This window comes from Gracilinanus agilis, chromosome 5, assembly GCF_016433145.1.
Source record: "Gracilinanus agilis isolate LMUSP501 chromosome 5, AgileGrace, whole genome shotgun sequence".
NCBI classification, from domain to species: Eukaryota; Metazoa; Chordata; class Mammalia; order Didelphimorphia; family Didelphidae; genus Gracilinanus; species Gracilinanus agilis.
In genome coordinates, this window is record NC_058134.1 from 228670956 (window position 1) to 228697070 (window position 26115).

Consider the following 26115-nt stretch of genomic DNA (forward strand, 5'->3'; position numbering starts at 1 on the left):
AAATTGGCAAAAAAACCAATAAAAGATAAAAATAATCCCAGTCATGCGGTTGTGGGATGACAGGCACACTAATGCATTACTGGTGGAGCTATGAATTTGGACAACCATTCTAGAAAGCAGTTGGGAATAACGCTGATAAAATGGCTAAAATGCCCAGTCTCTTGTCAAAGATGAGGCATGAGGACCATGGATAAAAAGAAGGGTTCCATATCAAAATGGTTTTACCTCTTTTGACATCATAAAAACTGGAAATGGAATGACTGTGGAGAACGGCGCCCCAACTCTAGTACACGAATGCCACTGAATGTGGCTGCTGAAAGAAAGGTGGTGACGTGGACAATCTGTTGCCCAGTGAAGTAAGCAGAGCTGAGAAAACCATACATGATGGCCACAAAACAAGAATAAATGAATGTTGCAAAATTCAAAACAGCAAACATGGTCCCCTGAAAGGAGCAACGAGAAAATGGCCAAGTTCTGCTGAAGCAGGGGGCAGTCCATGGTTGGGAACCTTGAATCTAGTGACTGACTTTTTGGATGCATTGATCAGTCTTAAGGAATTATTTTCTCTTCCTCTTTTCTTTAAAATATAATTCTTTGCAGGGCAGCTGGGTGGCTCAGTGGATTGAGAGCCAGGCCTGGAGAAGGGAGGTAACCTCAGACACTTCCCAGCTGCACAAGTCACTTAACCCCCTTTGCCTAGCCCTGACCACTCTTCTGCCTTGGAACCATTACACAGTATTGATTCTAAGGTGGAAGGTGAGGGTGTAAAAAATCATTCTTTGTCATAAGAGATATAAGTAGCTCTCTGGGAGGGATCCGGGGAAAACAAAATCCAATCTATGGACAAAAAACGGATCCAGAAGTAACATTCCTTTCCATGCAAGCACTAGCCTTCCCGATCTAGCTCGGTGGGGGCGACGCTTCTGCCGTTTCCTCCATGGCTCAGACCGGCTGCCCTTGTGAGCAGCACAGGCAGGATCGGGGGGCCTGACTGGCTGTAACCCTGCACATCACTAGCTCACCAACTCATGAGCGTGGTCTCGCTGTGGGGGTCACTGTTGATGGCCAGCGGCCCAGGCCTCGTGGCTTCCAGTCCAGCATCCCCACCCCGCCCCGCCCCTCCTCAGTCCTGCCAATCCTCGTGCGACCTTGCGGGCCGGCCAGCACCATCGGGGGAAATCAGTGAGGCCCGTTTTCCTCTCTTACAGCGTGTCGGGGTGCATCTGCTCGTGCTGGGGCACCCCGTGTGTCCTTTACCCGTGAACACGAGGGCCGCGCCAGGCCAGCTTCTGAGAGTGAACGACAATAAGGGAAATCTTCCCTTTGGAATAGACAGCACACGCATACGGGTTCCACAAAACATACAATTTTAATGTGAAAACATTTGCAAATATAGATTAAAAACGAGATGACTTATGAGCGTGTGACAGTCCACACCGCCAGCCGACAGGACTCGGTCGTTGGGTCGGAGGAGTTACTACAAGACGACAACTACACCCGGCAGGCAAGCAACAACACTGTACAAAACGGTCAACTACTACTACTGGCCACGGGAAGGGGTCGCCGAGGTCGGTGGACAGTGGAGACACAGACTTTAAACTGGACCACTGGAACACAGAGCCATTCAAGGTTTAGTGAGAAGTCTGAGGTAGAAGCAAAACTGGCAGATTTTGAGATTTGACACAGAGAGGCGGCCAATACGCCGGTGCTCTCACTAGGATGAGGAACTCCCGGCCAAAGAAGCTCCAAAGAAGCTCCTACCGACGCGAGGCGACACCTCCTCCGGGCAGGACGACTGGGGGCACCAGAGTGCCGAGCCAGACACTTAGGAGCGACGGGCCGCCAGGCGAGTCACAGAACCTGCCAGCCTCGGTTTCCTCATGTGTAAAATGGGGGCAATAACAGCCCCTCCCTTCTGGGGTCATCACAGAGCCTGGCCCAGGCAGGAGCTAGCAAAGCGCCAGATGGCTGGAGGGAGGGAGCCGCCCGGGCCGTCAGCCTGCTCTGCTCCTCTTGGTGGGGTGCCCGGACACGGGGCAGAGCACGGCCAGCCGAGCCGCTGGACATGGGACCAGGGAGCTGCTGCAGGCAGAAGGCCCGGCTCTGGGACTCTCACGCCCCTGGGGGATGAGGGAGACTTCGGGGCTGCGGAGGGAGCTGACCACCATTCCCTGCAGTCGCCTCCCAGACTCCCTGCCCACAGGCCCAGGCTAGCCTGGCTGCCCGCCAAAAGAGCAGAGCCTTGTTTCTGCTTTTCTGTTTAGTCACTAGGCGGTCAGTGACGACTCCTGCCTCTGTACACGTGCACACACGCACACACACGCACACACATGTCCACACGCGCACACACATGCACCGCCGTAACGCTGTCCACGTCCTGATGGTAAAAGCTGCTTATTCACACTAACTGTACAGTCGTGGCTGGCCGAAGCCGGCCTCACTCCACCATGGCCAGGTCGCGGAGGCCGTGGCTCCTCTGCCTCTTGGCCTTGTAGCCCGGCCGCAGGAACTCGATTTTCCTCTTCTTGGCTTCGCTCTTGTTCTTGTGCTTCTTCATCTTCTTCTTGGCAGCGATGTCCGGATTAGTCACAAACTGCAAAGACAAATCAAGTTGGGGTCGGGGCCCGGTGGAGGAGGCTCCTGGGGTGGGGGTGGGGGCAGGGGGACGGGACACATGGCGGAGGAGGGCCGGGACCCACCTGCAGGGCCTTCCGCTTGATCCGCAGCGCCCTCTTCTCCCGGGCCCGCTTCTGCACCGAGGCGAACGCCAAGGAGAAGGCCTCCAGGCCCACCATCTTCTTGAGCAGCTCCAGGATCTCCTGGGACAGGTTCTTCAGTGAAGGGTCTGCCCATGAAAAAGGAACACGCACGGACACGGTCATGCGCTACCGCCTGGCAAAGACGGAGCCAGAAGGCCGCGGCGGCGCTGGGGACCATCGTGGGAAGAAGCGGATGTAGCTAAAACCAGCTCCCGCCCCTGCTGCTAGCCAGGGAGTGGCCTGTGAGAGGGGAGATGAGGAGGACAGAAGTGTGGCTGCCCCGGGGAGAGGGGAGCGTGAGAGGACTCCAGTGCGACACCGGGCAGAAATGGCGGAGGAGGCTCTGCAGCACGGCCCTCCCCTGCCCAGGAGGCGCCCCACGCCCCGGCCCTCAGGGCTTCTCACCTTGCTCTGAGTAGGTGCTGTTCAGCTCCCGAAACAAGGGCGCCAGGATCATGGGCAGGAAGGGCCGGACCTTGTCGGGGCCCAAGTCGATGGCCAGAGCCCCGAGGAACTTAAACACGCAGGTTCTCTGAAAGCACAGGACGTGAGCAGTGAGCGAGCTGGGGGCGGGGGGAGCCCGCAGCGTGGGCGCACACACCCGGCCACAGCCTTTCCGGAATCACAATTTTAGGGCCGCAGAGCCACACGCAGGGTAGTGAGGAGCCCCACTATTAAAATCGGCATCCCACTCCTTTGGAAACAAGACCAAACCAAAGGCGGAGAACTCTCATTCAAGGGCACGTGGGAGGGAGGTTCTGCCTGCCCATTTTTTTCCTCACCTTTAAGGGATTTTTGGGCGAATATGCAGCTTCCCGTTTTGCCATGATGGACAACTTATGGATGAGCCAGAACAGGTTGGCAGGTCTGCCTTGGTCTTCCTCTGCTCCCACCTTCTCTTCGGCTGCCTCATTTTCGTCATCAGAGGCTTCCCGGGCCTGCCCCGCACCCTCCTCCGGCCCGGCGCTCTGGGAGGTTTCCGGGCCAGGCGTCTCCACGCTCTCCTCCGAGGGAACTTCCTTCTCCTCTTTGTGGAGCGCCAGAAGATAGATGACTTTGGCAACAAACAATAGATTCTTAACAATCTTAAAAAAAAACAGATGCCCATGTCAGTTTTTTGTTTTCTCCAAAAGGCCCAATGATGGCACTGGAGTGGGGGCCTCCCTCTTCGGATTTGTATGGCAGCTCCCCCATTCTTTAGGCAACATGCTTGCTGAGCTAAAACTGGGGGGCCAACCCCAGGTCCCCGAGATGGGAGCCTCTTAAGAGCCGTCCTGAGACGACTGCTCTTCTGGGCCCCCACGCCAAGCCCTTCCCACTGTTGGGAGAGGAAGGAGCTGGTGGAGACCCCGAGCACCCCGTGACAGAGAGCAGTGGAGAGCAGCTCCCCCTGCCCAAGCACTGCAGGAACACTTTGGGTCTCCCCTTATAAGCTGATCTCCGTTCCCCCAGCAGAATGGAAGCTTCCCGAGAGCAGAGGCTGCCATGTTTTTGTCTCTGCATCCCCGATAACTCGCCTATGCCTGTGTCCATTTTAGGCTATCACATGAATTTCTAATGACAAACACACTGGAAGTCAGTCATTCCCACTGGAATGATTGGGAAAAAAACAATTATTAAGCATGTATGACGTGCCAAGTGCTACAAATGCAAAGACAATGGAAAGAAAGAACCTGTCTTCAAGGAACTTATTTTCTTTAGGATAAGATTATTTAGTTTTCAATTAACTTTTAGTATTTCTTTCTACAGCCCTTTGTTGAATGTAATTTTTATTGCATTACTGTCCATGAAGGATGCATCTAATATTTCTGCTTTTCTACATTTGGTTGTTAGGCCCCATTATATAGTCAATTTTTGTGAAGGTACCATGTATAGCTGAGAAAAAAGCATATTCCTTTTTAATCCCGTTCAATTTTCTCTAGAAATCTGTTCTAACTTTTTAAAGATTCTAGTTAACTCCTTAGCTTTTTTCTTGTTTATTTTTTGGTAGAATTTATTTAGTTCTAAGAGAGAAAGATTGAGATCCCCCCAAAGCATAAAGTTTTACTGTCTACTTGTTCCTGTAACTAATGTAGCTTTAAGGAGCTTACATTTTAATGTACTGGGGAATGGTGGCCAGGGAGAAAGAAGCTGGCTTTGAAAGGGATGATTAGTCTAAGTTCCTCATGAGGAGGGATTATTTCCTTGTGTCCATGGATTCCCCCACACTCAACTGCTTAGAAGATGCTGAAAAAAAAAATGCTTATGGACTCACTAGAGAAAGGTAAAGAGTTTGGTGACTTTTTGGTAACTACACAAAAGATGGCTATCAGAGACAAAACTTGAACCCAGAACTCAGATCCTGTGTCTCAAACCGATTTTAGTAGACATCCAAATGCAGGCAGGCAGAATGAGAACAGTGTCTAAAGGCATAGTCATACCATGAAACTGGACAAAAAGCTCCTAGTTAACTGGGTTAAATAAAAACTTAATTCTCCTAACTGTTCATACATTGCCCACAACTGCCAACTACAGTGCAAAGCCAAACAGGTCCAAGCAGATGGATGGGTGGGTTCAGTCACACAGATGGGAAGTAGCTGAGGCAGGATTCGAACCTAGCAGCTCTTTTGACTCGACTCCAGAGCTTCATCCAAGTCACCACACTGCCTCTCTCATGAGAATCTTTTTAGAAAAGGACTAAATTCTAACCTTTAAAGCCTAGTGCTTCTTCTCTTCATGGTCCCTGTCCAGCCCAATGCACCAATAAAGAATTTCAAAGACCCAAGTTCTGATGCCTGGCCCACAGTCACAGGTAGTGAAGTTAAATCTCTCTGCACCCTAGATTTAAGAAAGATGCACCATCATCCCAAGCCTGCAGGGCAGGAGTGCCACAAATACCCTAGATATCAAAAGGTCTTTCAAAGCCTTGTCTTTAAACCCTCTGAAACATATATCTTTGGCTAAAGGGAATTGAAAGCATTTGGACATCAACCTGCCCATTTGAAGAGTTCCCTCCGACCCTCCTTAACCTATTAAAACCTTCTACAAAAACACTCTAAGAAAAAAGAACACACAGATCTCCAAAAATTGCCTGCAACTTCAAGTCCTTGTCACGAAGACTGTTTTTTTCCACCCTAATCACTAAAACGTCTTTTAAAGTCACTGTTCTACCTAGGTAAAAAGTTTGCTACCATGGGGCTGACACTAAACTTTATTCTAAATTCATCTACTTGAAAGAGATTCCCCACTTCACCTCTTCTGGTAGCTTTATTTGCAGCAATCATAGCTTAGGGGCTTGAATGTCAAGGAGACCTGGGTTCAAAGTCTGCCTCTAATACAGACTATGTGACCCTGGGTAGCTCAGTTAACCTTGGCCTCTGCCTGTAGTCATGGGACTCCCTGGTCATTTAAGAACAGAGAAAGACCTGCCTCTAGAGAGACTGGCAGAAGTCCCAAAGCCACAGAGGTGACCTCTCACCCTGTCCTGCCGGCCAGATGCGTTTTCATACCGATGGAGCCTATCCAAGGCCAAGTGCAGTGTCCTTGCTGAATAGCCTTCCTGTTCTAGGGAGAAGTGAGCCTCCTTTGGCTAACTACAGAATCAGTACCAATGAGGGTCTGGCTTCATTCTAAATATAGAACCTGAATTAGGAGGGGCCCATTCTTGCTCCCCATAAAGGCTAGGAAGAGGCTTGCAGGCTCCAGTGGATTCAACCTGTGAAGCTCAAAGGACAAAAGACAACATTCAGGCTCTCACTGGTCAGCTTGGGGAGACTCTTTAAGGGTCTGCCACAGGCTGCTCCAACCATGCCTAGAGGATAAGACTGGATTTATCCCAACAACTCTCTTGATAAACACTCTAGTGGAGGCCCAGAGCTGAGGGTACTTTCCACAGGCAGCAGGTGGCCTGGCCTGGCCTGGCAGCAAGGGTTAAGTTGCTGCCTGCTTTGGGTGATTATCTGCTATACTAAAGGCAAACAGAGAACAGGATTTTTCTATCTACATTTACTTTGCAAACAGCGAAGCAGAGGCAGCTAGGTGGTACGACGATACGAAAAAGGCCAGAACCAGGAAGACCCAAGTTCAAATCTAGCCTCAGACACTTATAGCTGTGTGAATGGGTAAGTTACTGTCTGCTTCAGTTTTCTCCCCTATAAAAGGGGAACAATAGAACCTACCTCCTAGTGTAGTCATGAGGTCAAAGGAGATCATTTATAAGTAGTACTCAGGACAAGCCTGGTGCTCACGCCTTTATGACATGGGCTACATAATGAGATGCCAGCAGCTGACCTGCCGCCCCTTCAGACCCAACATTCTGCACAACAGGCCCAAGCCGGTGGCCCGAGAGCTCCAGGGTAATGGTGCCCATGGAGGGACCGGCATTCTCACTTCTATGAGAAAAGATGGCCTCCAGGGAATAACTGCTTTCCAGATAAAGAAGCTTCCAAAGCAAGACACCCCTTAAGTTAGAAATCATTGGAATTGGTCATGTGCCTCACAGACGTGTATGAATTGTTCAGAAGTTTCCCATTCCTACCTGTTCTCCCAGAGACTGATCCAAAAACTTTGACTGCAACTGATAGCAAAAAGCTAAAGCCAGTCTTTTCATCTGTAACAATAAGAAAGGCCAGTGTTAGCTGAGACAGGGCACCCCCCCCAGACTGCTGACCACCGACTCAATGGTGTTGAGGAAAGCCTAGTGCATTTTCAGATGACAACTTTTAGTCATACTTAATGCTTCTTCCTTCCTTCCAGCCACAGAGTCAGTGAAAACCTTCACACAAAGAGAAGGATCAAACAGACACTGGCAGGCTACAGTACCCTGGCCAAGTCGCTGGGCCGCAGCTTCCCCCGTGTAAAAGGAGGACATTAGCAGCTCTGGCACTGATCTCTTGGGGATACTGTGAGCAATATCAATGTGCAGTAACAGCCCACACTTATGCAGCTACCCAAGATTTAGTGTATGCAAAGTGATTTGCTAACTTTTAAATGCTGCTTAAATAAATGTCAGTTATTCAATCAATCCATCAGCAAGGTTTATTAAGCATCTACTTTGTGCCAGGCACTGAGGATATAGTGACAAATTAAAAAAGGGCCTTTATAAAGGTGAGAAATACATGCACACGCATATATATACAATCTGAATGATGATCTAAAAACGTTTCTACAGAGCTCTGGTGCCTGGGACTTGTCTTTCTGTGGAGTTCTAGAATTTCTTTCCCAAATAGAATCCCTTCCACACTCCCAAAGGCATAGAGGAATGATTCTGTGATCCCCAACAGATGCCTTAGTGGGTAGAGGATGGAGATTCCCCAAGAGACTCCCCCACCCCCACCCCCATACCTCACCTTTTGGTCTAATTCCTTGGTCAGGAAATTAATGGCTACTGGCCCTGACTGTTTCTTCTTAGACTTCTGGGCAGCCCATTTCTTAATCAGTTCTTCTGGTTTGCAAGAAGCAAATAATAATCCAAATATCTGGGCTGAAGTAAGCCACACCCAGCTGTGGGGGTGTGAGAGATGGGACTGGATATGACCTGTGGAAAGAAAATAAGATTTTATTTTTCTTTACTGTCTGTTCATTTGAGTGGAGCACTCTAAGAACCTGGAAACATAACTCCTACTTCTTTTGTTATGGAGGTCATGGCGGCATTTTATCTGTCTATCCATATGCTAGGTAAAAAAATATGTCTGTGCCCATCTGTGTGTGTGCATAAGCACAGATCCATCCATCCATCCATCCATCCATCCATCCATACAAACAAACAAGCAAGCAAGCAAGCTTCCAAGTGTCCTGACACTATGGGGACAGCCTATCTGTGTTAATCCTGACAGGACAGGGCCTAGACCCATGAGTCCATCGTGACTGGATGAACAAAGGCCTCCAAGTCCTCAAAGGTCCCTTCCAGCTCTGGCCCAAGAACACTAGGCTAATAGAGTTGGTCAGTCAGTTTTGGGCCACCCAACTTACTCCAGATATTGTTCAGACTCTCAGGATGTTTGGTGAGTTGAAGAAAGTTAGATTCCTTGATTAGTTTAGTTATCAGCGTAAGAAAACCAAAGAGAAGTCGGTCAGATGCTTTCTCATCAGTTTCTTCAATTAGCTAAAAAATAAACCCAAGCACAAAAGAGGTCATTCTCAGTCAAGACCAGACAAGACATTGTGCATCTGAGCTCACAGCAAAAACTTCCATTCCCCAACTGTGAGGGCATTTAATGGATGCCAAAGAAAACTTTCACTTCTCTTAAAAATAAGCAGGGGGGGCAGCTGGGTAGCTCAGTGGATTGAGAGCCAGGCCTAGAGACGGGAGGTCCTAGGTTCAAATCTGCCCTCAGACACTTCCCAGCTGTGTGACCCTGGGCAAGTTACTTGACCCCCATTGCCTACCCTTACCACTCTTCTGCTTTGGACTAATACACGGTATTGACTCCAAGACAGAAGGTAAGGGTTTAAAAAAAAAAAAAAATAAGCAGGACCAGGACTGGACTTCATTGACCTGAGGAAACTCTCTCCATCAGCGCAGGTAGGCACCTTTTGTGCTGCCTATTATCATGTGGGAGAGTGGCCTAGAAATTATTTTCAAAATGTTAAACTTCTTTGTTATTACTACTATGGGATGTTTTTTGTAGGCCAATGATATGCTAAACAAGTTTTTGTTAAAGGACTCAGGATCCTAATCTTCACTTAGTCCAACTTCTTCATTTTATTTCAGATCATAAAAGCTTAAATACAATGCAAAGCCAAGATGGATGAACACTTATTAAGTCCTTAGTGTGGGCCACATCCTGTGGCCAGCCCTGGGGATAATATAAACCAGCAGGACAGTTTCTCCCAAGCTTCTGCCCTAATAGGGAAGACACTACACACCAAGGCGTGGCCAGGGAGGCATGTGGTAGCCTACAAAGTCTCAAAATTCAAGGGTTGGACAAAACAAAACAAAGAACGTGAAAAGCTGAGACTAGATGAGCCAACAAGGGAGAGAATGAGGAGAAATGGGATCAATCAGCTTTTAACTTGGCTTTTCCCATGCCAATGCATTTGGCATCTGTGTTGGGAAGAGCAGTCCTAGAGGTGCCAGCCTGTTTCTTTCCCAAAATAGTTTTATCATATAAGCCAAAGCCATACAAAAAGACAAAGACATTTTCTTTCACAGTCAAATACGTACATCTCGGAGCTGGGAAGGCTCAAGCTCTCTCTCAATTATGGGAAGTACTGTTCCAAATCTCCTCTCAAAAGCTGCCCCTTCAGTCTCCACAAACAAGCCACAGGTCTGGGCAGCCAAACGCTTCTGCAAACTCTGCCAGTGGGAAAAAAGGCATCAATGGGTCACCTCAAGGGCAAGTCAGGCAGCCAAACCAACCCAGACTAAATCAAGGGCATTCCCATTGCTATGGTGGGTTTTCTGGGATCTTTCTAAAGTGGGGGCCCAGAACTGTGATTTCACTGGTGTAACAAATTCGAGGGTGAGGAAACTGCCTATATCAACCCAGTTCAATCAATCAACCCAATAAGAAGGCATTGATTAAGTGCCTACTATGTGCCAGGAACTATTGCTAGGTGCTAGGGATAGAGACAAAATAGAACAGTCCCTGCCCTTAAGGAGCCTCCATTTTGTCAAGGGAAATGATATGAACATATAAGAACATGCAGAATATACAAAGCAAATACCAAGGTGGGAGGGCATAAAGGTTAGATTTAGGGCTGGAAAGGACCTCAGAAGCCATTAACACAGGGGTCGGCAACCTTTTTGGCCATGAGAGCCATAAACGCCACATTTTTTAAAATGTAATTTCGTGAGAGCCATACAGTGCTCACAGTGCCGCTCCTGTAACAGCGCCTGAAAAAAAACTGACTTTATGGCTCCTGCAGAAAGAGCCAGATCTGGCCCTCAAAAGAGCCAGACATGGCTCGAGAGCCATACGTTGCTGACCCCTGCTTTAACAGATGATCATCATTGTACAGATGAAGAAAAGCTGAGCACTTCAAAGAACATGGGTCTAGGCCAGGGTCAGACAGACAGAAAGAGCTGGGAATTCCAAGCCTGGGAGCCCAGCTATTTCCATAGTGACAAAGGAATAAGAGGCATGATTTGGTGGTCAAATGTTTGACTAAAGGCTCTCATCTCAACCTGACAATGTCTTGTTGCCTCCTCATGAGGATCAGGGCAGTAGAATAAACAGAATGTGCTTACCTTCTGACTCCCAAACCACTTGACCACGAGCACATACATCAGGTCTTTATTCTCCAGGCTGACCTTGCTGAGTAGTAACTTGATGGCCATGGAGGCCATTTTTTTGCACTTGGTAGAGTTGTCATTGATCATCATGAGGCAGAGGGGAACAAAGAACAGCCCACAGTTCTCATGAAGCAATCCCTAAGAAGGAAGAGAAACAGACAGGAAAGGTTGTGGACCAACACCTCCTTGCTCCCCATGTAGAAGTCTTAGGGTGGGTTAAGGATCAGATGAACATTTGTACTCAACATAAATAGTACCTGAGGGAAGGTTTGGAAGAGGTGAGCAATCATTTCCAAAGCCGATTCTCTTCCTGCCTCATAGTCATAGCTAAGGCAAAGGTAGCAAACACAGACATTAACATCTTCAAAAATAACTCATTGAAAAAAAAAAGATAGAATCTGGGTTAGAAGGGCCCATCCAATGCAAAAGCTACATGTAAAGTATCTGCCATGCCAGGAATTCTCTTTCTTCATTTCTACCTGCTGGCTTTTCTCAAGTTCCAGCTTAAATATTCCAGCTGCTGCCATTTTTAGTCTTCCTTAACCTTAGTATCTTCCTTCTGAGATTATTTCCAATGTATTCTGTATATATCTCATTCATATCTAGTTGCTTGCTTGTTGTCTCCCTCATCAGACTGGAAGCTCTTTGAGGGTAAGGAATGGCTTCTGTTTCTCTTTGTAACCTCAGACCTTAGCACAGTGCCTGGCACATAGGAGGCATTTAGTAAATGCTTGTTCACTTGATCCATTTGACCAACCTGAGGCCCTCCAATTGAGGCAGTATGACACAGGCTTTAGGAGCTGGAGGATCTGCATTTGAACCCCATTGTGTTTAGTTCCCTGACTAAGGCCAAGTAAGCTGCCTGATCTCTCCTGAACTCAGTCTGATGAGTGGCCTCCTAATTCATGTCTAAGGTCACTTCTCTGTAACTTTGATCCCCTGCTCTTAATGGAGTCCATTACTCTCCCTACTCCTCAAACTTTAAGCTACCAAAAATAAAATCCAATTGTTTCCTTAAATATTTTACATAAAATGTATTCGTTTTTAATCCCTTCAATTGTCAGCTGTCATGAAACTTTAGACATATTTCATAGTCTCTATGCCTCAGATTCCTCATCTATAGTACAGGGGGATGGTGCTACCTGACTTTCCAGGACCCTTCTGGCTCTAACTCTAGGCCAACCATGAAGTCCAGAGTTTGAATGGTTAACCATTTCTAAGAGCACAGGGCAGGAAGAAGTAGGTCAGAAGAGAAAAGGGCAATAGAGTGTAGGAAATCATCAATACTTAAACATAATTCAACCATATGATTATCCACGTTACTATACTATAATGGAAGACATGTGGGCCCATGAAAAAAATAGGCTCTATCTCTCTTCTACTAATTAAAGTAAAGCATAGAGGCTGGCTTTTAAAGTTTATCAGTTAAGACCACAAACAACTGAGAGTGTGAATGCCTGATGAAAACAAATGAGAAAGTCAAGTAAAACAGGACAGCCTCCTTGGAGGTTTCTCACATCTTAAAACTTGTCCCTTTCCTCAAAGCACTGTCCCCTTAGATGGAAATCGAGCCCACTGCCAAAGAAGACATTGTGGTCTGGTGGAAAAAGCCCAATTCTGGAGTCACTTTGGATACTTATGACCTACGTGGCCTTGGGCAAGTCTTAGCTTCCTCAATAAAAGGAGGGGATTGAACTGGCTATCTCCTGGGGGCCTGGCTCTTAGGGTTTCAGTGTCAGAAATCTAAGATCCTCAGCAGCTAAAGCTCTATCCCAGGGTTCGGCTCTAACTTACTTCAGCTGAGCTAGCATGAACTCCAAGTTGGATTTCAGTTTAGAACCAATTGGGTAGTCGAGAATGTACTTCAGATAAACCTGAAAAAACAAAAAGAATAAAAATAAAAAATCCATCCACACATATTTGACTCTAACTTTGGCCCAGAGGTGACCCTGGGCTCAGGAAGGTGATGTTCATCCAATATAAATTATAGTAAGGCCTGGTGACCTACAATGTAGAGATGTAGCAGTGGACCATCTCTCCACCCTGCCTGAAGTCCATCACTCTAAGTATGTGATGGGGGGTCAGGAGGAATTTTCTTAGGTGTATAATTCAACTATTTGTTAAGTGACGGAGGAGCAGGGGTCTGCTTCAGCAGAAGGCCCTCAGCTATGTGCTGCCCATCAGGTCCATAGCAAGGGTTCTCCTTCCTATCATGCAAATGCCTGACCCTTCTTACACTTGTCTGAGGAGGATTCTAAGTTGAAGATCTATCCCAGGCACAGTTTTCTGTGCCTCAGTCATGGTGGCTGAGCTTCGTGTGGCTCTCAACTCTCCTCTCTATTGTGTCTCATTAATGTAACCAAGAAGATCATTTCAAAAATGCATTCCATGCCCTTCTCATCTCCCTCTCATCTGGAGACTCATACCGTCGATGCATTTAATGAGCTTTCACAGATATAGACACAGAGTATTACTGGAAATTAAAAAATAGTGTCTCATCTTCACTGAATCTTACATGCATGAGGCTGTACAAGGTCAATGTCCAATGTTATTCTCATTATCTAAGAGGCATTCTTAGATCACTCTGCTATTTGAGGAGTCAACAGGTTGATGACAATCCTCTTCCTACTGGTCATTAGGTAACACTCTAGTTATTTCTCTACCAAAAAACAAAACAAAACAAAAAATCACACTCAAACCAAGAACGAATGGCAACAACCCTTTAGAACAAACCTGTCTACACTGGACTCTGACTGGTTCACTTTGTCCAGTAATGGCAAATTGGGATACTTTCTTCATGACATCATCAATTTCTGGGACCATCAATTTTCTTGATAAGATAGCCTAAAACATAACAGAACAGACTCATTTCATTTGCAACTTTGCTGCAGAGGAGAAAATGTACTTTCAATGTTGAAGTATATACACTTTTTTTTAGACTCATTTTAAAAACTCTTAAAAATTTAAGAGTGCATCTGTTTCAATAGGAAAGATAACAGAAGGAAAATGTTAACAGTTCTATTGAACACTGTGTATAGAATTATACTATAATAAGGAGACAGATGTCCAAAACTATTACCCAAGAAATCCCACAACTAGGCACATATCCCAAGAGGATCAAAGATGGGAAAAAATAGCCCCCTTTTGCACCAAAATATTTACAGCAACCCTTTCTGTATTAGCAAGGAACTGGAAACAAGTAGATGTTCATTGAATGGGAAATGACTGGATAAATTGTGTATATAAAGGTCTTGGAATGTTACTGTACTGTAAGAAACTATGGATACAATGAATATAGAGAAGCAGGGGAGGGCCTTATGGTGAACCATGCTAGAAGAGTGAGACAGATGTTTAGATAAGACAGAATCCCCAGCCTCACAGAGCTTCTACCCAAATAAATCAAGCCAAATGATAGAATAAGACCATTATAGCTATCCAGCTTTTCAAAGACCTTAAGCTGCTCTTATGCATATTGAAAGAGCTTACCTATTAAGTTGAAATCAACATTACCTACCCCGTTTGTCTGAGCATTAAACATCTTTCTAAACAATCTAGCCACAAGTTGTCTTGTTTTGACAAAAGATTTTCCCATCATCTCAAAACAAATCATGTGAATTTCCTGGAGCCAATATTCTTAGGGTTTCAGTGTCAGAATTCCGCACCTTTAGAAGACCAAATGCTGTTGCCTGTCGTGATGAGTCATAAATGTCCTCCTCAGCATAGGCTAGCAGGACTTGGAGTTGTTTCTCTGTGATCTTGTAGCATTTGACCTTCTTCACAAGGATGGTCACGCACTGAAAATAAAAAATCCAATTCCACCAGGATTAAAGTAGAATATCCCACAAATCACTCTGATTACTTAATGAAACAAGTATTTATTAAGGGCTTTACAAGTGACTGTGCTATGTACTAGGGATACAGAGAAAAGCAAAATCATTCCCTATCCTCAAATAGCTTACATTTTAATGGTGGAGACAAAACATACAATACACACAGAACAGATGGGAGGCAACCTTAGAGGGAAAGACTCTAGTAGCTTTTTCAGAGGGTGAGAAATTGAAGGTGTGAGAGAGAGGCAGGAGTTAGAACAATACCCGGAAAGATATCTCATTGGGTGACAATGACTCATAAGAACAGCAATTAGGCCAGGATGTCTAAAGAGCAGAGCACATGGAGAGGTAGGAAGACAGGAAAACAGGAAGGAATCAATGTGAAGACCTGGCCTCAGACATTTCCTAGCTGTATGACCCTAAGTCACTTAACCCCAACTGCCTCGTCCTTCCAACTACCTCGTCCTTCTTGCTCTTCTGCCTTGGCACCAATACTTAAGTATTGATTCCCAGACACGAAGGTAAGGGCTTTAAAAAATCAAAACAAACACAGAAACAAAACATTGGTTTTCAGATGGAAAAGGGAGATGCGTGCATAAAGAGGGCTCTTTGGCAAGACCATAGAGTGGCAAAGCAAAGCAGAATGGCTGGTAGGCAGCACCATGGACAGTGCTCTAGGTTTGCAGAGGGGTTTGGCAGTTTTGCTGCTGACTTGGTGGGTGACTTTGGGTAAAATCACTCAACCTTGACATGGCTGTTTCCTTAGCCACAACTTGAGGATGTGAAACTAAATTCCCCTTAAGTTTACTCTCTTAGTGAACCCATGAAAGGAACTACATCATTTCCTTGACAAACATAAAGCCCCTGTTGGCCTCCCTTACTCCATGTAGAGCTTTCACTGCTAGTCTTCTGAAGGTAGGAGAAATCTCTTACCTTGAAACAGTTTACAACCAAGTGGAAGTTCTGGCCTTTAGCGGCCCCAAGTCTGGCATAGTCTTTGAGCAAAAGGAAGAGCTGCTTAGTGAGTTTCTCCGAGTTCTTCCCAATAGAAGGCAGGGGGAACTTCAATACCCAGATGAGAGACTGTAAAGCACCTGTGATGACCTGGAAACAAAAGTCAAGTTGAAGTAGAGAGAAACATAAGCCATGGGGGCTATGAGCAGGTCACATACCTCTCAATGCCCTGAGCAGCCCCCAAGCTACAGAAAAGCTCTGTGTCCTAGGAGAGGGGGCTCCCTCTAAGGATGCCATCACAGGTCCAAGCTCCTCTGCAAACAAACAGACCAGGGACACGTGGACAGATACAAAACACAAGAGTGTGGCATCCCCTGGCGAGGAGCTGGCATTCTAGGGGAAGACAAGGACATGATGACTCAGAAGTTATCACAATCCTCTGGATATATGCCTCCTATGTGGTGACAACAGCCTAGAAAGGAAGCCCCTCTCTCCCTCATTCCTTTCTTTCTGTGGAGTGTTCCAAAGTTCCTTATCCACAGGCCAATCAGAATGGGGGCTCATTTACCCCATGTCACTAGTAAGGTTGGCCTGCAAGAAGACTAGGCTAGTAAGAAATGTGAGTGGGCTAGTCAGGCTGGCATCTTTACAACCCTGGTACTGAGGACTTTGCTCTGTCCTAAGAATGAAGCAATCCTGCCTAGCCATCAGGACCAAGGAAACATTCCTGGTATCTTGGCTGCCTGCCAGAGCCAGTCCCCCATCCATGGAGGCCCCTCCACTTTCTTCCCTCACACTGCTCATCTGTAACAGTAGGACTTGGACCAGAGCTTTAACACTGCAGCTCTCAGTTCTAAGATGCTGAATTAGGACATCCAATCTCAGAAGCCCTTCTTGGCCTCGGGGTCCCCGATGGCACTGGTTAGCTCCTTTGACCTCGTCTCAGACTGGCCCAATCTTATACCATTATCATTCTCTGACAACTGCAGGGGAGATGCATAATGGGGTGGGCAATAAACATGTGCAGCCCTACAGAATACATGTGAGACAGAAGCAGTGTCTGGCATCTGGGGTCTGACTGTTTTGTGCTATTTAAGAATCATGTTCACTATCAACCAAATTAATCACAACATCTTGCCTCAGCTACCAAACATTATTCTGAACCTTGATGACAGTGCAGCATTAACAAGGAGCCTGGATGAAGTAACCCTGTTCTTCAATGGCTAAAACCAGGCTCTTTGAAAAGGGGTATTGATATGGGGATGGGGCTAGAGATAGGGGGTGAGAAATAACTTTAGGCCCTAAAAATAGCAACACTGGCAAAACCCAAGAAAGCTAAGATATGATCAAGCTCCCTCCCTGTGTGGCCATAAGCACATGAAAGGGACCCTCACAGAGCCTCAACTCCTCACTATGCATATCAGGATAAACTGTGAAACCAGAACATCCTGAATGCTTAGGACTCCAGCCCTGGAAAAAAATGAAAAATCATGCCCTCTCCTCATCTGTATCAAGGGGACAAAGAAACCCCCAGGTCTCTTCTGAGTCTGCTGAATTGCCTTGCTCCTCTTCTTGGTTCTTTTTACTGTTTTTAATCATTTGAGGTTTCTTTTCTTTTTGGCATAAAGGACACCTCACTGGCAAGGGCTCAGACATGAGGGTTAATAGAAAAGCAAAATTTCCCTTTTTAAAAAGGGTTAGTTCCTCTGCAAGATATAAATTCAAGAAAAAGTAATAACAAGAACTTCTTCAGGAATAGAACATCTAAGCCTTAGACCGCATATAATAGTGGCAAGCCTGATATAATGGTAAGCAGACTTGGTCTGGAATAAAGGAGCCCTGGGTTGCTGTTCATAGGCACAGTTTGTAGTGACCTTGGAAAAGTCCCTTTGCCTCCCTGGGCCTCAGTTTCCTCTTCTACAAAATGAAGGAGCATGGCCTGATGTTATTCAAGGTTCATTCTTATCCTAAATCTAATGATCTCCATTTGGCAGTATGAATCAATCTTCCCTCTCAAGAGCTAAGAGTTTCCAATCATTACAGCTCATGGTGAATTGGAAATCCTCAAAGAACTCAGGTACTACAATAAAGCATAAACTCAGACAGTGGCTCTGCTGAGTGTCTGGCCTCAGTGCCAAATAAGACACTTGGCTGCCTCCACCTGTGAGCAGAGAGTAAAGAAAATTCTGTTGCTGAGTAATTAAGGAACAGATGCTGAAATATGGTTGAGATGACCTTAAGAGGACAGAAAGGTAGAATGAAGTCACCCCCATAGGATCTCAGAACAGAGGATGAATCTGGGGTTCAGGGCCCACCTGACCAGCTCACTACTTGGGACACGTCTCAAGCACAACCCCGTCCTCCGGGCCTCATTCCCACAGCTCTAAGATGGAAGGGGCTTTAGTTGCCACTAAGGGCCTTTCACTCTCAACCTCTGACCCCATAACCCCTGCAGGGCTTTCAATCTGGCCTCACCTTGGCGTCTCTGGACTTGAGGCAATCAATGAGCAATGACATGAAAGGATCCAACATCTCCAGCACATGCTCATCAGAGGAGTTGACCTTCGACCTCTTCAGGCTCATGTGTAACAGCTAAAGGAGGAAGAGGCCTGGTCTTAGAAAGAGCCACAAAGTGAAAGAGAACAAACCCCGGCAAGGGTCACTAAATGTCCTGCTGTTGGGGTCCTGGGGGAGCAAGAGGCTGCTGGCAAGTGCTCAAGGAGGCCAGGGAGCCCTGTGTTGCAGGAACTGGCTCTTTGGGTAGAGGTGGAAGAAGGAGCGATCCCCTGGGAAATACTAGTGATGGAAAAACCAAAGCTATCTGCAAAACTTATTTTTGAGAAAATGCCACCTCACCAAATTGGGCAGCAACCCTTCCCCACTGTCTCACCTCTCCCATTTCAAGAAATGTCATGTTGGTAAAATCAAGCAGCAGGCCAAAGGGGGTGTGCACCGACCACCAGTCAGCAAGATGCCTCACCCGGGCAGGAGCGGCACTTACCCGGAGTCCACATTCAACAAATATGTGCATGTTGGTCCTTCGGCTCACAGCGGCTTTCTGCCCTCCTCGGCCAGGGGTGGGTGGCAGCAGGAGGCAGCTCTTAGGGGGCAGGCGGGGATCAGGAGGAGGCTCAGCTTGACTCCTATAGATGCATGCCCAAGGAGAAAAGGGCCAAGGGGTAAAATGCGGTCAGTTACCCTAAAACCGAAAACCTTGCATGTCTAGGAGAAGGCATTGCCATCAGTTGTAGCAGTCACTGCTTCTCTCACTTTCAAGAAGTCCAGCAACAAGACTCATCTGCCAGCTGGTCTCTTTCCCCTCTGCCTGACTCCACGAAAGGGGGCCCAGAGAACCTAGCATAGCTTCATGTCACATGAGGTTCTGTGGGTAACCCACAGCTGGCAAATGTCAGGTGCTACCATGGCAGATATGACATGTACTGGGTTCTTCAAGGATCATCCCATCCAATTAAAAATAACTGGTTGACCTTGTTTTCATTTTCTTCCATTTCATTTCACTAAAACAACAAACCCAGAGAATGGTACATAAATGCAGCAAACACTGGTGATGCTTTGTGGGTGTATGCATGCCTACACATAATAGAAAAAAAAGGACTATCTGTGCATACTCCACAGGAAATACATATCAGAGGTGGCATTTGAACCCAGGTTCCCATTAAGCGGAGTTTGTGCCCCTCTTGCTGGGACAAGTTATATGGTGTTCATAGTGTTCCATGGAATTCCAGGAAGAAAATTTTACTATGGGGGATCCCATTTAGTGGAACCACAAAGAAACTGAACAGTAGCACTAAGTAATATAATTCTGTGGGAAAATTTCTAGTCAAATATAAAAAGTAATATGCCTTGTACTGACTTCCTCCTCTTCTTTATTTTTGTCTTTAAAATATACTCCTGGAATGTGGGATGGCTTTCTGGGAGGGGGAAGGATAATAATAACATAATGAGATCTATGATGATGATGTGAAAAACCAAAAACATCAACAAAAACTTTATTTTCAAATACTCTAGTGTTATTTTTCCCTCTAAGAAAGTGATCATTTTTGCTTAATTATAGGAAATAAGAATCGCACAGCTTTTCAGAAGAATATGAATGAATATTAAGCATCCTTCTCACTTACTTTTCCTTTTCTGTTAACAGAGGGAGGTTCTCACTGACCAGCCCATAGCTGAGCAGCAGGATAGCCTCAGCAGTCATTTCCTCATTTGCAATCAGGCCTGCTACAATGCGGCGTAAAGCTTCATGCACTTTCCGGGCCAGCTTAAGACTTGTGGTGCTCTGTAAAATCTGGAGGAAGTAGGAAAATCTGCATTAACAAGAGTAAAAACTGGGAAGACCGCTGCACCAAATACTGACTGTGATGCCACAAGTGCACATAAGAGGCATTCTTTGCCTTAGTGTAGGACAACCTCTAGTGTGACGAGTGGATACTGGGTTTAAGGGCCAGAGAACCAGGACTTGGATCTCAGCTCTGTCTCATCTACAAAATGAGAGGATCGAGCCAGCTCAGCTGAAATCCTTTCTCACTCAAGCCCTGGGATCCTATGACCTCTTGGGGGTCTCACTCATTTCATCCTCTGTAAGGCTAAAAAGCCACACTGAAAGTCATTCCCCAATTAATAAATGGGCAAGGGACATGAATAGGCAATTTTCAGATAAAGAAATAAAAAGTATCAATAAGCACATGAGAAAGTGTTCTAAATCTCTAATAATTAAAGAAATGCAAATCAAAACAACTCTGAGGTACCACCTCACACCTAGCAGATTGGCTAAAATGAAAGAAGGGGAAAGTAATGAATGTTGGAGGGGACGCGGCAAAATTGGGACTTTAATGCATTGCTGGTGGAGTTGTGAACTGATCCAACCATTCTGGATGGAAATTTGGAACTATGCCCAAAGAGTGATAAAAGAATGTCTGCTCTTTGATCCATCCATACCATTACTGGGATTGTACCCCAAAGAGATCATAGATAAACAGACTCGCACAAAAATATTTATAGCTGCGCTCTTTGTGGTGGCAAAAAACTGGAAAGCAAGGGTATGCCCTTCAATTGGGGAATGGCTGAACAAATTGTGGTATATGCTGGTGATGAAGTACTATTGTGCTAAAATGAATAATAAACTGGAGGAATTCCATGTGGACTGGAAAGACCTCCAGGAATTGATGCAGAGTGAAAGGAGCAGAACCAGAAGAACATTGTACACAGAGACTGATATACTGTGGTAAAATAGAATGTAATGGACTTCTGTACTAGTAGCAATGCAATGACCCAGGACAACTCTGAGGGATTTATGGAAAAGAACACTACCCACATTCAGAGGAAGAACTACAGGAGTAGAAACACAGAAGAAAAACAACTGCTTGGACACTTGGGTTGATGAGGACATGATTGGGGATGTAGACCTGAAAAGACCACACCCATGTAACTATCAATAATGTGTAAATAAGTCTTGACTGACCACACATAATAAAACCAGTGGAAATGCGGATTGGCTACAGTGGAGGGGGGCGGGGAGAGGGTGAAGGGGAAAGTAAAAACATGACTTATGTAAACATGGAAATTTTTTCTTAAAATAAAAAATTATTAAAAAAAAAAAAAAGCCACACTGAGCGATCCTGGAGCTAGCAGGGTAGGGTAGGGAATAGGGCCAGCTAACCAAAGTTCAAATCTCTTTGCAAGTCCTTAACTAGCTTTATGGCCTTGGGTAAGTGACAAAACTCTGTAGGCCTTGGTTTCCTTATTTGCAAAAGGAAGTGACTGGATTCATTGGCCTCCAAGGTCCCTTCCAGCCCTAAATTTATGATTGGACAATCTCTAAAGTTCTTCCTGACCCTGAGAGCTGGTGACAAAGCAGGGTGACTGTCATCAGACAACTAGCCAGACTAAGGAGGAGCAGCAGAGCCCACCTCAATGGCCTGGCCTGATAAGGGTGCTGCCAGGGACAGTTTGGAGGCCTCACCTCTTTTAGGGGAAGGATGAGCTTGGTAACTTGATCTTTCCCAACAAACTTGCCAAGAATTTCATAGGAATCATAGCTTTTGCTTCGTCGAGCCTCCATGACCTTGGAGATGATCCCCTTTACCTCCTTCTCCTCAGCAACGCTGCCAAACAGCTCGTGGTTAAAGACCTGGTGTGACAGAAAGTCCAATGACAATGAGGCCTGCCTGCTGAGGAGGGGAGGTCTGGAGGGTAACATCCAATGTGACATCGGTTAAGAAAGCAAGCCCTCAGGGTCACTGATGGTGAGGAGAGGCAGAGATAGCCTCAGAGCTGGCGATCCTCCAACCCAGAGATCTGTACTCAGGCCTTCTTCCTCTGACCATGCCCACTCTGCCTAGGACCCTGGGAAGGGACCAGAGAACAAGGAAAGCTCAACCTGCTGGTACTGTTTAATCCTTACTAAAGGAGGGCTTGGGGTCAAATGTGGCCCCTGGTTTTATGAGTCTGGGTTCTCTTTATTATTACATTTATTTTAAAAACTGTTTTAAATTCTTTTTATGCTTATATCGATAATATATTCATGCAGGATGTGATCTTTAGCTATGGATCACTACTCTGGCAGCCTAGGGACCAAGAGTGATGACCCAGCCCAACTTCTGGCCTCTGTCCACTCCCCTCACCCCCAGGCCCATTTCAGGGGTTTTGTTTCTTAAATTTTAATCACAAGAGAAACTAAAATCCTGTAGAGGTCATGTCTAGGGTCACTTCTATCCCCAATATCCACTCAAGAAGTGAAAGGCTTTTACCGCAATCATGATGTCCAGACAAGGATCCAGCTCTCCAACTTTCAGGCTACTGGCAAGACCTTTCAGCAAGATGTATATTGTAAACGTGAGCACGTGAACCTGGAGTAAAGCAAACAAGGAGATGGGGTAGTTGCTTAATATTCTGCTAGAAAAGTCATTAAGAGAGGGTCAACAAGTTCTGGGAAATCCATGCATGGTTGGGAGACAGACTGGAAATAATGTAGATTTAGAATCCAATTGCTTAGACTCTCACCCTCTTTTAAAATTTAATAACCTATAAAGAGGGAGATGGAATTTTTGCTCATGTAAAACTAGGAAACCTGCAATCTATCCTTAAAACATTGGAAAGAACACTGGCTCCATAGTCAGAGGGCATGGGCTCAATACTTATGACCTGGAGGACCATAGTATAGAAACCACACTATCATGTAGTGCTTAACTATGTAAATATCTGAGTACAGACTGGAAAACATTTACAATTATAGCAAGAATAGCTCACTTTACATAGTATTTAGTTGTGCAAGACATTCCCCTGAAGACGCTGCAAATATTATCTCATTTGATCCTCACAACAATCCTGGGTCAGAGGTGCTGTTATTATTCCCATTCTAAAGTTGAGGAAACTGAAGCAAATAGAGGTTGTGACTTGCCCAGGTTTATGCAGCAAGTAAGACTCCAGGTCTAGGGCTCTATCCACCATAGCACCCCCTAGCTATTCATTAAAAATTAAAAGTCCATTCCATTTACCTGATATCCTCGAACAAGGGTTGTCTGTAATTCTTTTAAAATGTATTGTAGATAATGCACACCCAAGGTCTCTATTATTTTTGTGAGGGTATTGCGTGCAACATCACGGATTTCCTGGGCTCTGTTCCTCAGGAGAGTACACACTTTCAGCAAAATACTTAAGAAAGAAAAATTAAAGAAAAACAATTAACCAAATGAATAGCACCTAGAAATGATCTTCCTTGTGTAAACAGGCTTAACTATAAAGTAGTAAATGTGAGGAGGAGATGGAGGAGAAAGAGGAAGGGTAAGAAAGAAATAAAAAGAAGATCAAAGAATCACTTGATTAAGTAGCTACTCCATGTATGCTGAAGGAGCTAATCAAAAATTAACAACAGGCTCAGCCACCCTTAGGGGGCTTAAAATCTACTGAGGAAAATGATCTGTGCAGAAGAGAGTTATACCAAGTAGACAAAGTATTTGGGGGGGGGGGGGGGGGAAGGGGAGGGAGGGCGGGTTTGGGCTGGCCTGAAATTGTTGCCAGAAGGAGAGGTTTCTCAGAACAGCAGAGGCTTTTGCAGCTTCTAGGGCACTTTACATGCACTGTCACATTTGAACCTCACACTGACCTAGGGAATTGGTTCTCTTGGGTTATTTATAGTTGTCTAGTCTTTTTGACTAGACCTGTGATCCAAGACCCCAACAACTGAAACAGATTTGTACCTGCTGGTGATTTACACTCCAGACTGCTGTCCTGCTTTGAGTAAGGAGATCTGAGTTCTAGTCTTTCTTCTAATACCTAAAGGTTATGGGACCTGGTTGAGCTACTTAAATTCTATGAGCCTGAGGTTTTATCTGTAAAATGGGAACAATTACTCTAAAGTCCTACCTCTTAGGAAGCTTCCCTGGACACCCTAAAAAGGTGAATGACTTGCCCATAGACATAGTTATTACATGTAGGAACAGAATCAGGATCCAGGCTTTCCTACAAGTCTAGCACTTTCTACAATCAAGGAAGATCATGGTCTAGGTGAAACTAGTTTGTTTTCCACAGCCTGTCAGGAGGCCCATTTCTGGCTTGAATTGTACTGGAAGCATAACCCTAGGCAAGCAACCTATGTACCTTGGCAGATTGGCTTCCATGACTCCTTGAGGCAGGGACTGCATGAGTTTGACCATGGCAAAAGCCAATGGAATTCGAACGATCTCTTCATCATTGACAACCTTGGATTTGATAAGCTTGTGTTCTTCTTCCCTTTTAGTCTGAAAGAAACATTTCAAGTTAAATCAAAACAAAAATTAACTGGTATCTATAAGAACAATGTCACCCAACACCAGAAAGGTAAGTATTCTCCATTAATTTATCAGCTCAATTTGCTGCCCTTAAACTCAACCACTTGTCATGATAATCAAAGGGTTTTGCCAGAATCATAGAATATGAATGATGGAAGGGACCTTAGATTGCCTATCTTGTCCTGCCCTAATTTGCAGAGGTAGGAGGTAGCTGAGTGAGGAATGCTATGATTAGGAAAGGGGAAAAAAATGATATGAAGCCATTTCTAAGATGATAGCGCAGCCCTATCACATGGGGCTGAATAGCCCAATGAGCAGAGAACTAGATTTGAAGTCAACGAGAAATGGGTTTGTATCCTTCCTGAGATCACTGAGTCTCTAGGCTTTAGTGTTTCTGTAACTGTACAGGGAGAGAATCTGACTCAAGGCTTTCAAAGGCTTCTCCATCTTTCTGACTAAATCCTATCATAAAGAATCCAGCTATTAATGGTACTTTGACTGTACCTCAATCCCAGGAGACTAAGAAAGAAAAAGCTATAACAGGGAGCTCTGAGAACAAAGACTCATGGACTAAAGTCAGGCCCCTGAAGGCTTGTGAGCTTGGACCCCAAACAAGAGAGGTGAGCAGAAAAGGAGATGTTGTGCCTGGTGATGGCCTTCAGAATGGGACAAGTGAGTTGTGAATCCCTCCCCCTATTCCCTACAACTTCAGGATCTGAAGGAAGCTCTCATCAGACATAAAAATTACCGTGGCAGAAAGGCATTTGTGTAGCTTGGGGAGAATGCTGCTGGTTATGGTTTTGTGAATCTGCTTGATCAAATTCTCTAGCTCTTCTTTATTCTGAGGGAGGCCAGAAAAGGCCTGGGTGACATCCTCAGGCTCCATGGCAGAAGCCTCCATAGCCAGCCCCTCACTGGCATCAAACAAATTCTTCTTCTTCTCTTCTTCCTCTTCCTTCTCCTCTTCATTGGTTTGGTCCAATTCCATGGCTTCATGTTCCAATGGCACATCAACCTCCATTGCATCTGTATCTATGAAAAAAATAAAAACAGCCCCCCAGGAAAAGTAGTCAATGTAGCCATAGCTTACACTCAGAAAAAGAAAAGAAGACTGGCAACTCTAAGTTTTACATAGGAATTTTCTTTATCTGGAGGACTTTTTTTTTTAACATTTGGTTGTGTTTATTTCAGAGAAGCACAGAATTTCAGAGTTGGAAGGTACATCAGTGGTCATAAAATCTGATCCATTCCTAGAAAGACTGCTTAAACAACATTCCTAAAGAGTGGTTATCCAGCTTCCACCTGAAAGCCACCAATGAAAGACATTCTCACTAATCACCATCTACGACAACTCATTTGTTGGTTACAAACATCTGACTCAGTATAGCAACACAATCTTAAAAGCTCTCTTCAAATAGTTTCAAATTGACAAATGTAGTTTCATAATTTGTTAGCCAGCTAAAATGATGCAAAATTTCTTAACAGATAACAATAATAAAGATAACACAATTTAAAAATCCTTTGGAGCAGTGATTTTAGATTTAAATAGAAATAGATTACTAATCAGACCA

At 45.3% G+C, this 26115-nt stretch overlaps 1 protein-coding gene across 1 annotated transcript in view; it reads right to left on the bottom strand.

Moving 5' to 3' along the window:
* Positions 1–1346: 1346 nt before the first annotated feature.
* Positions 1347–26115, bottom strand: part of UTP20 (UTP20 small subunit processome component) — a 116297-nt gene continuing 91528 nt past the window's right edge. Inside the window, exons 41-62 of the mRNA XM_044677506.1 lie at positions 25293–25570; positions 24375–24514; positions 23273–23429; positions 22526–22624; positions 21739–21906; positions 19898–20064; positions 18760–18901; positions 18234–18350; positions 15738–15908; positions 14637–14768; positions 13708–13818; positions 12769–12848; positions 11232–11301; positions 10930–11112; positions 9904–10035; positions 8709–8841; positions 8087–8274; positions 7276–7347; positions 3542–3844; positions 3165–3291; positions 2700–2845; positions 1347–2593 (exon numbers count right to left, since the gene is read on the bottom strand). Coding sequence (XP_044533441.1) covers positions 2438–2593; positions 2700–2845; positions 3165–3291; positions 3542–3844; positions 7276–7347; positions 8087–8274; positions 8709–8841; positions 9904–10035; positions 10930–11112; positions 11232–11301; positions 12769–12848; positions 13708–13818; positions 14637–14768; positions 15738–15908; positions 18234–18350; positions 18760–18901; positions 19898–20064; positions 21739–21906; positions 22526–22624; positions 23273–23429; positions 24375–24514; positions 25293–25570 — 3272 coding nt within the window. The 3' untranslated portion in view covers positions 1347–2437. The remainder of the gene's footprint in view (positions 2594–2699; positions 2846–3164; positions 3292–3541; positions 3845–7275; positions 7348–8086; positions 8275–8708; positions 8842–9903; positions 10036–10929; positions 11113–11231; positions 11302–12768; positions 12849–13707; positions 13819–14636; positions 14769–15737; positions 15909–18233; positions 18351–18759; positions 18902–19897; positions 20065–21738; positions 21907–22525; positions 22625–23272; positions 23430–24374; positions 24515–25292; positions 25571–26115) is intronic.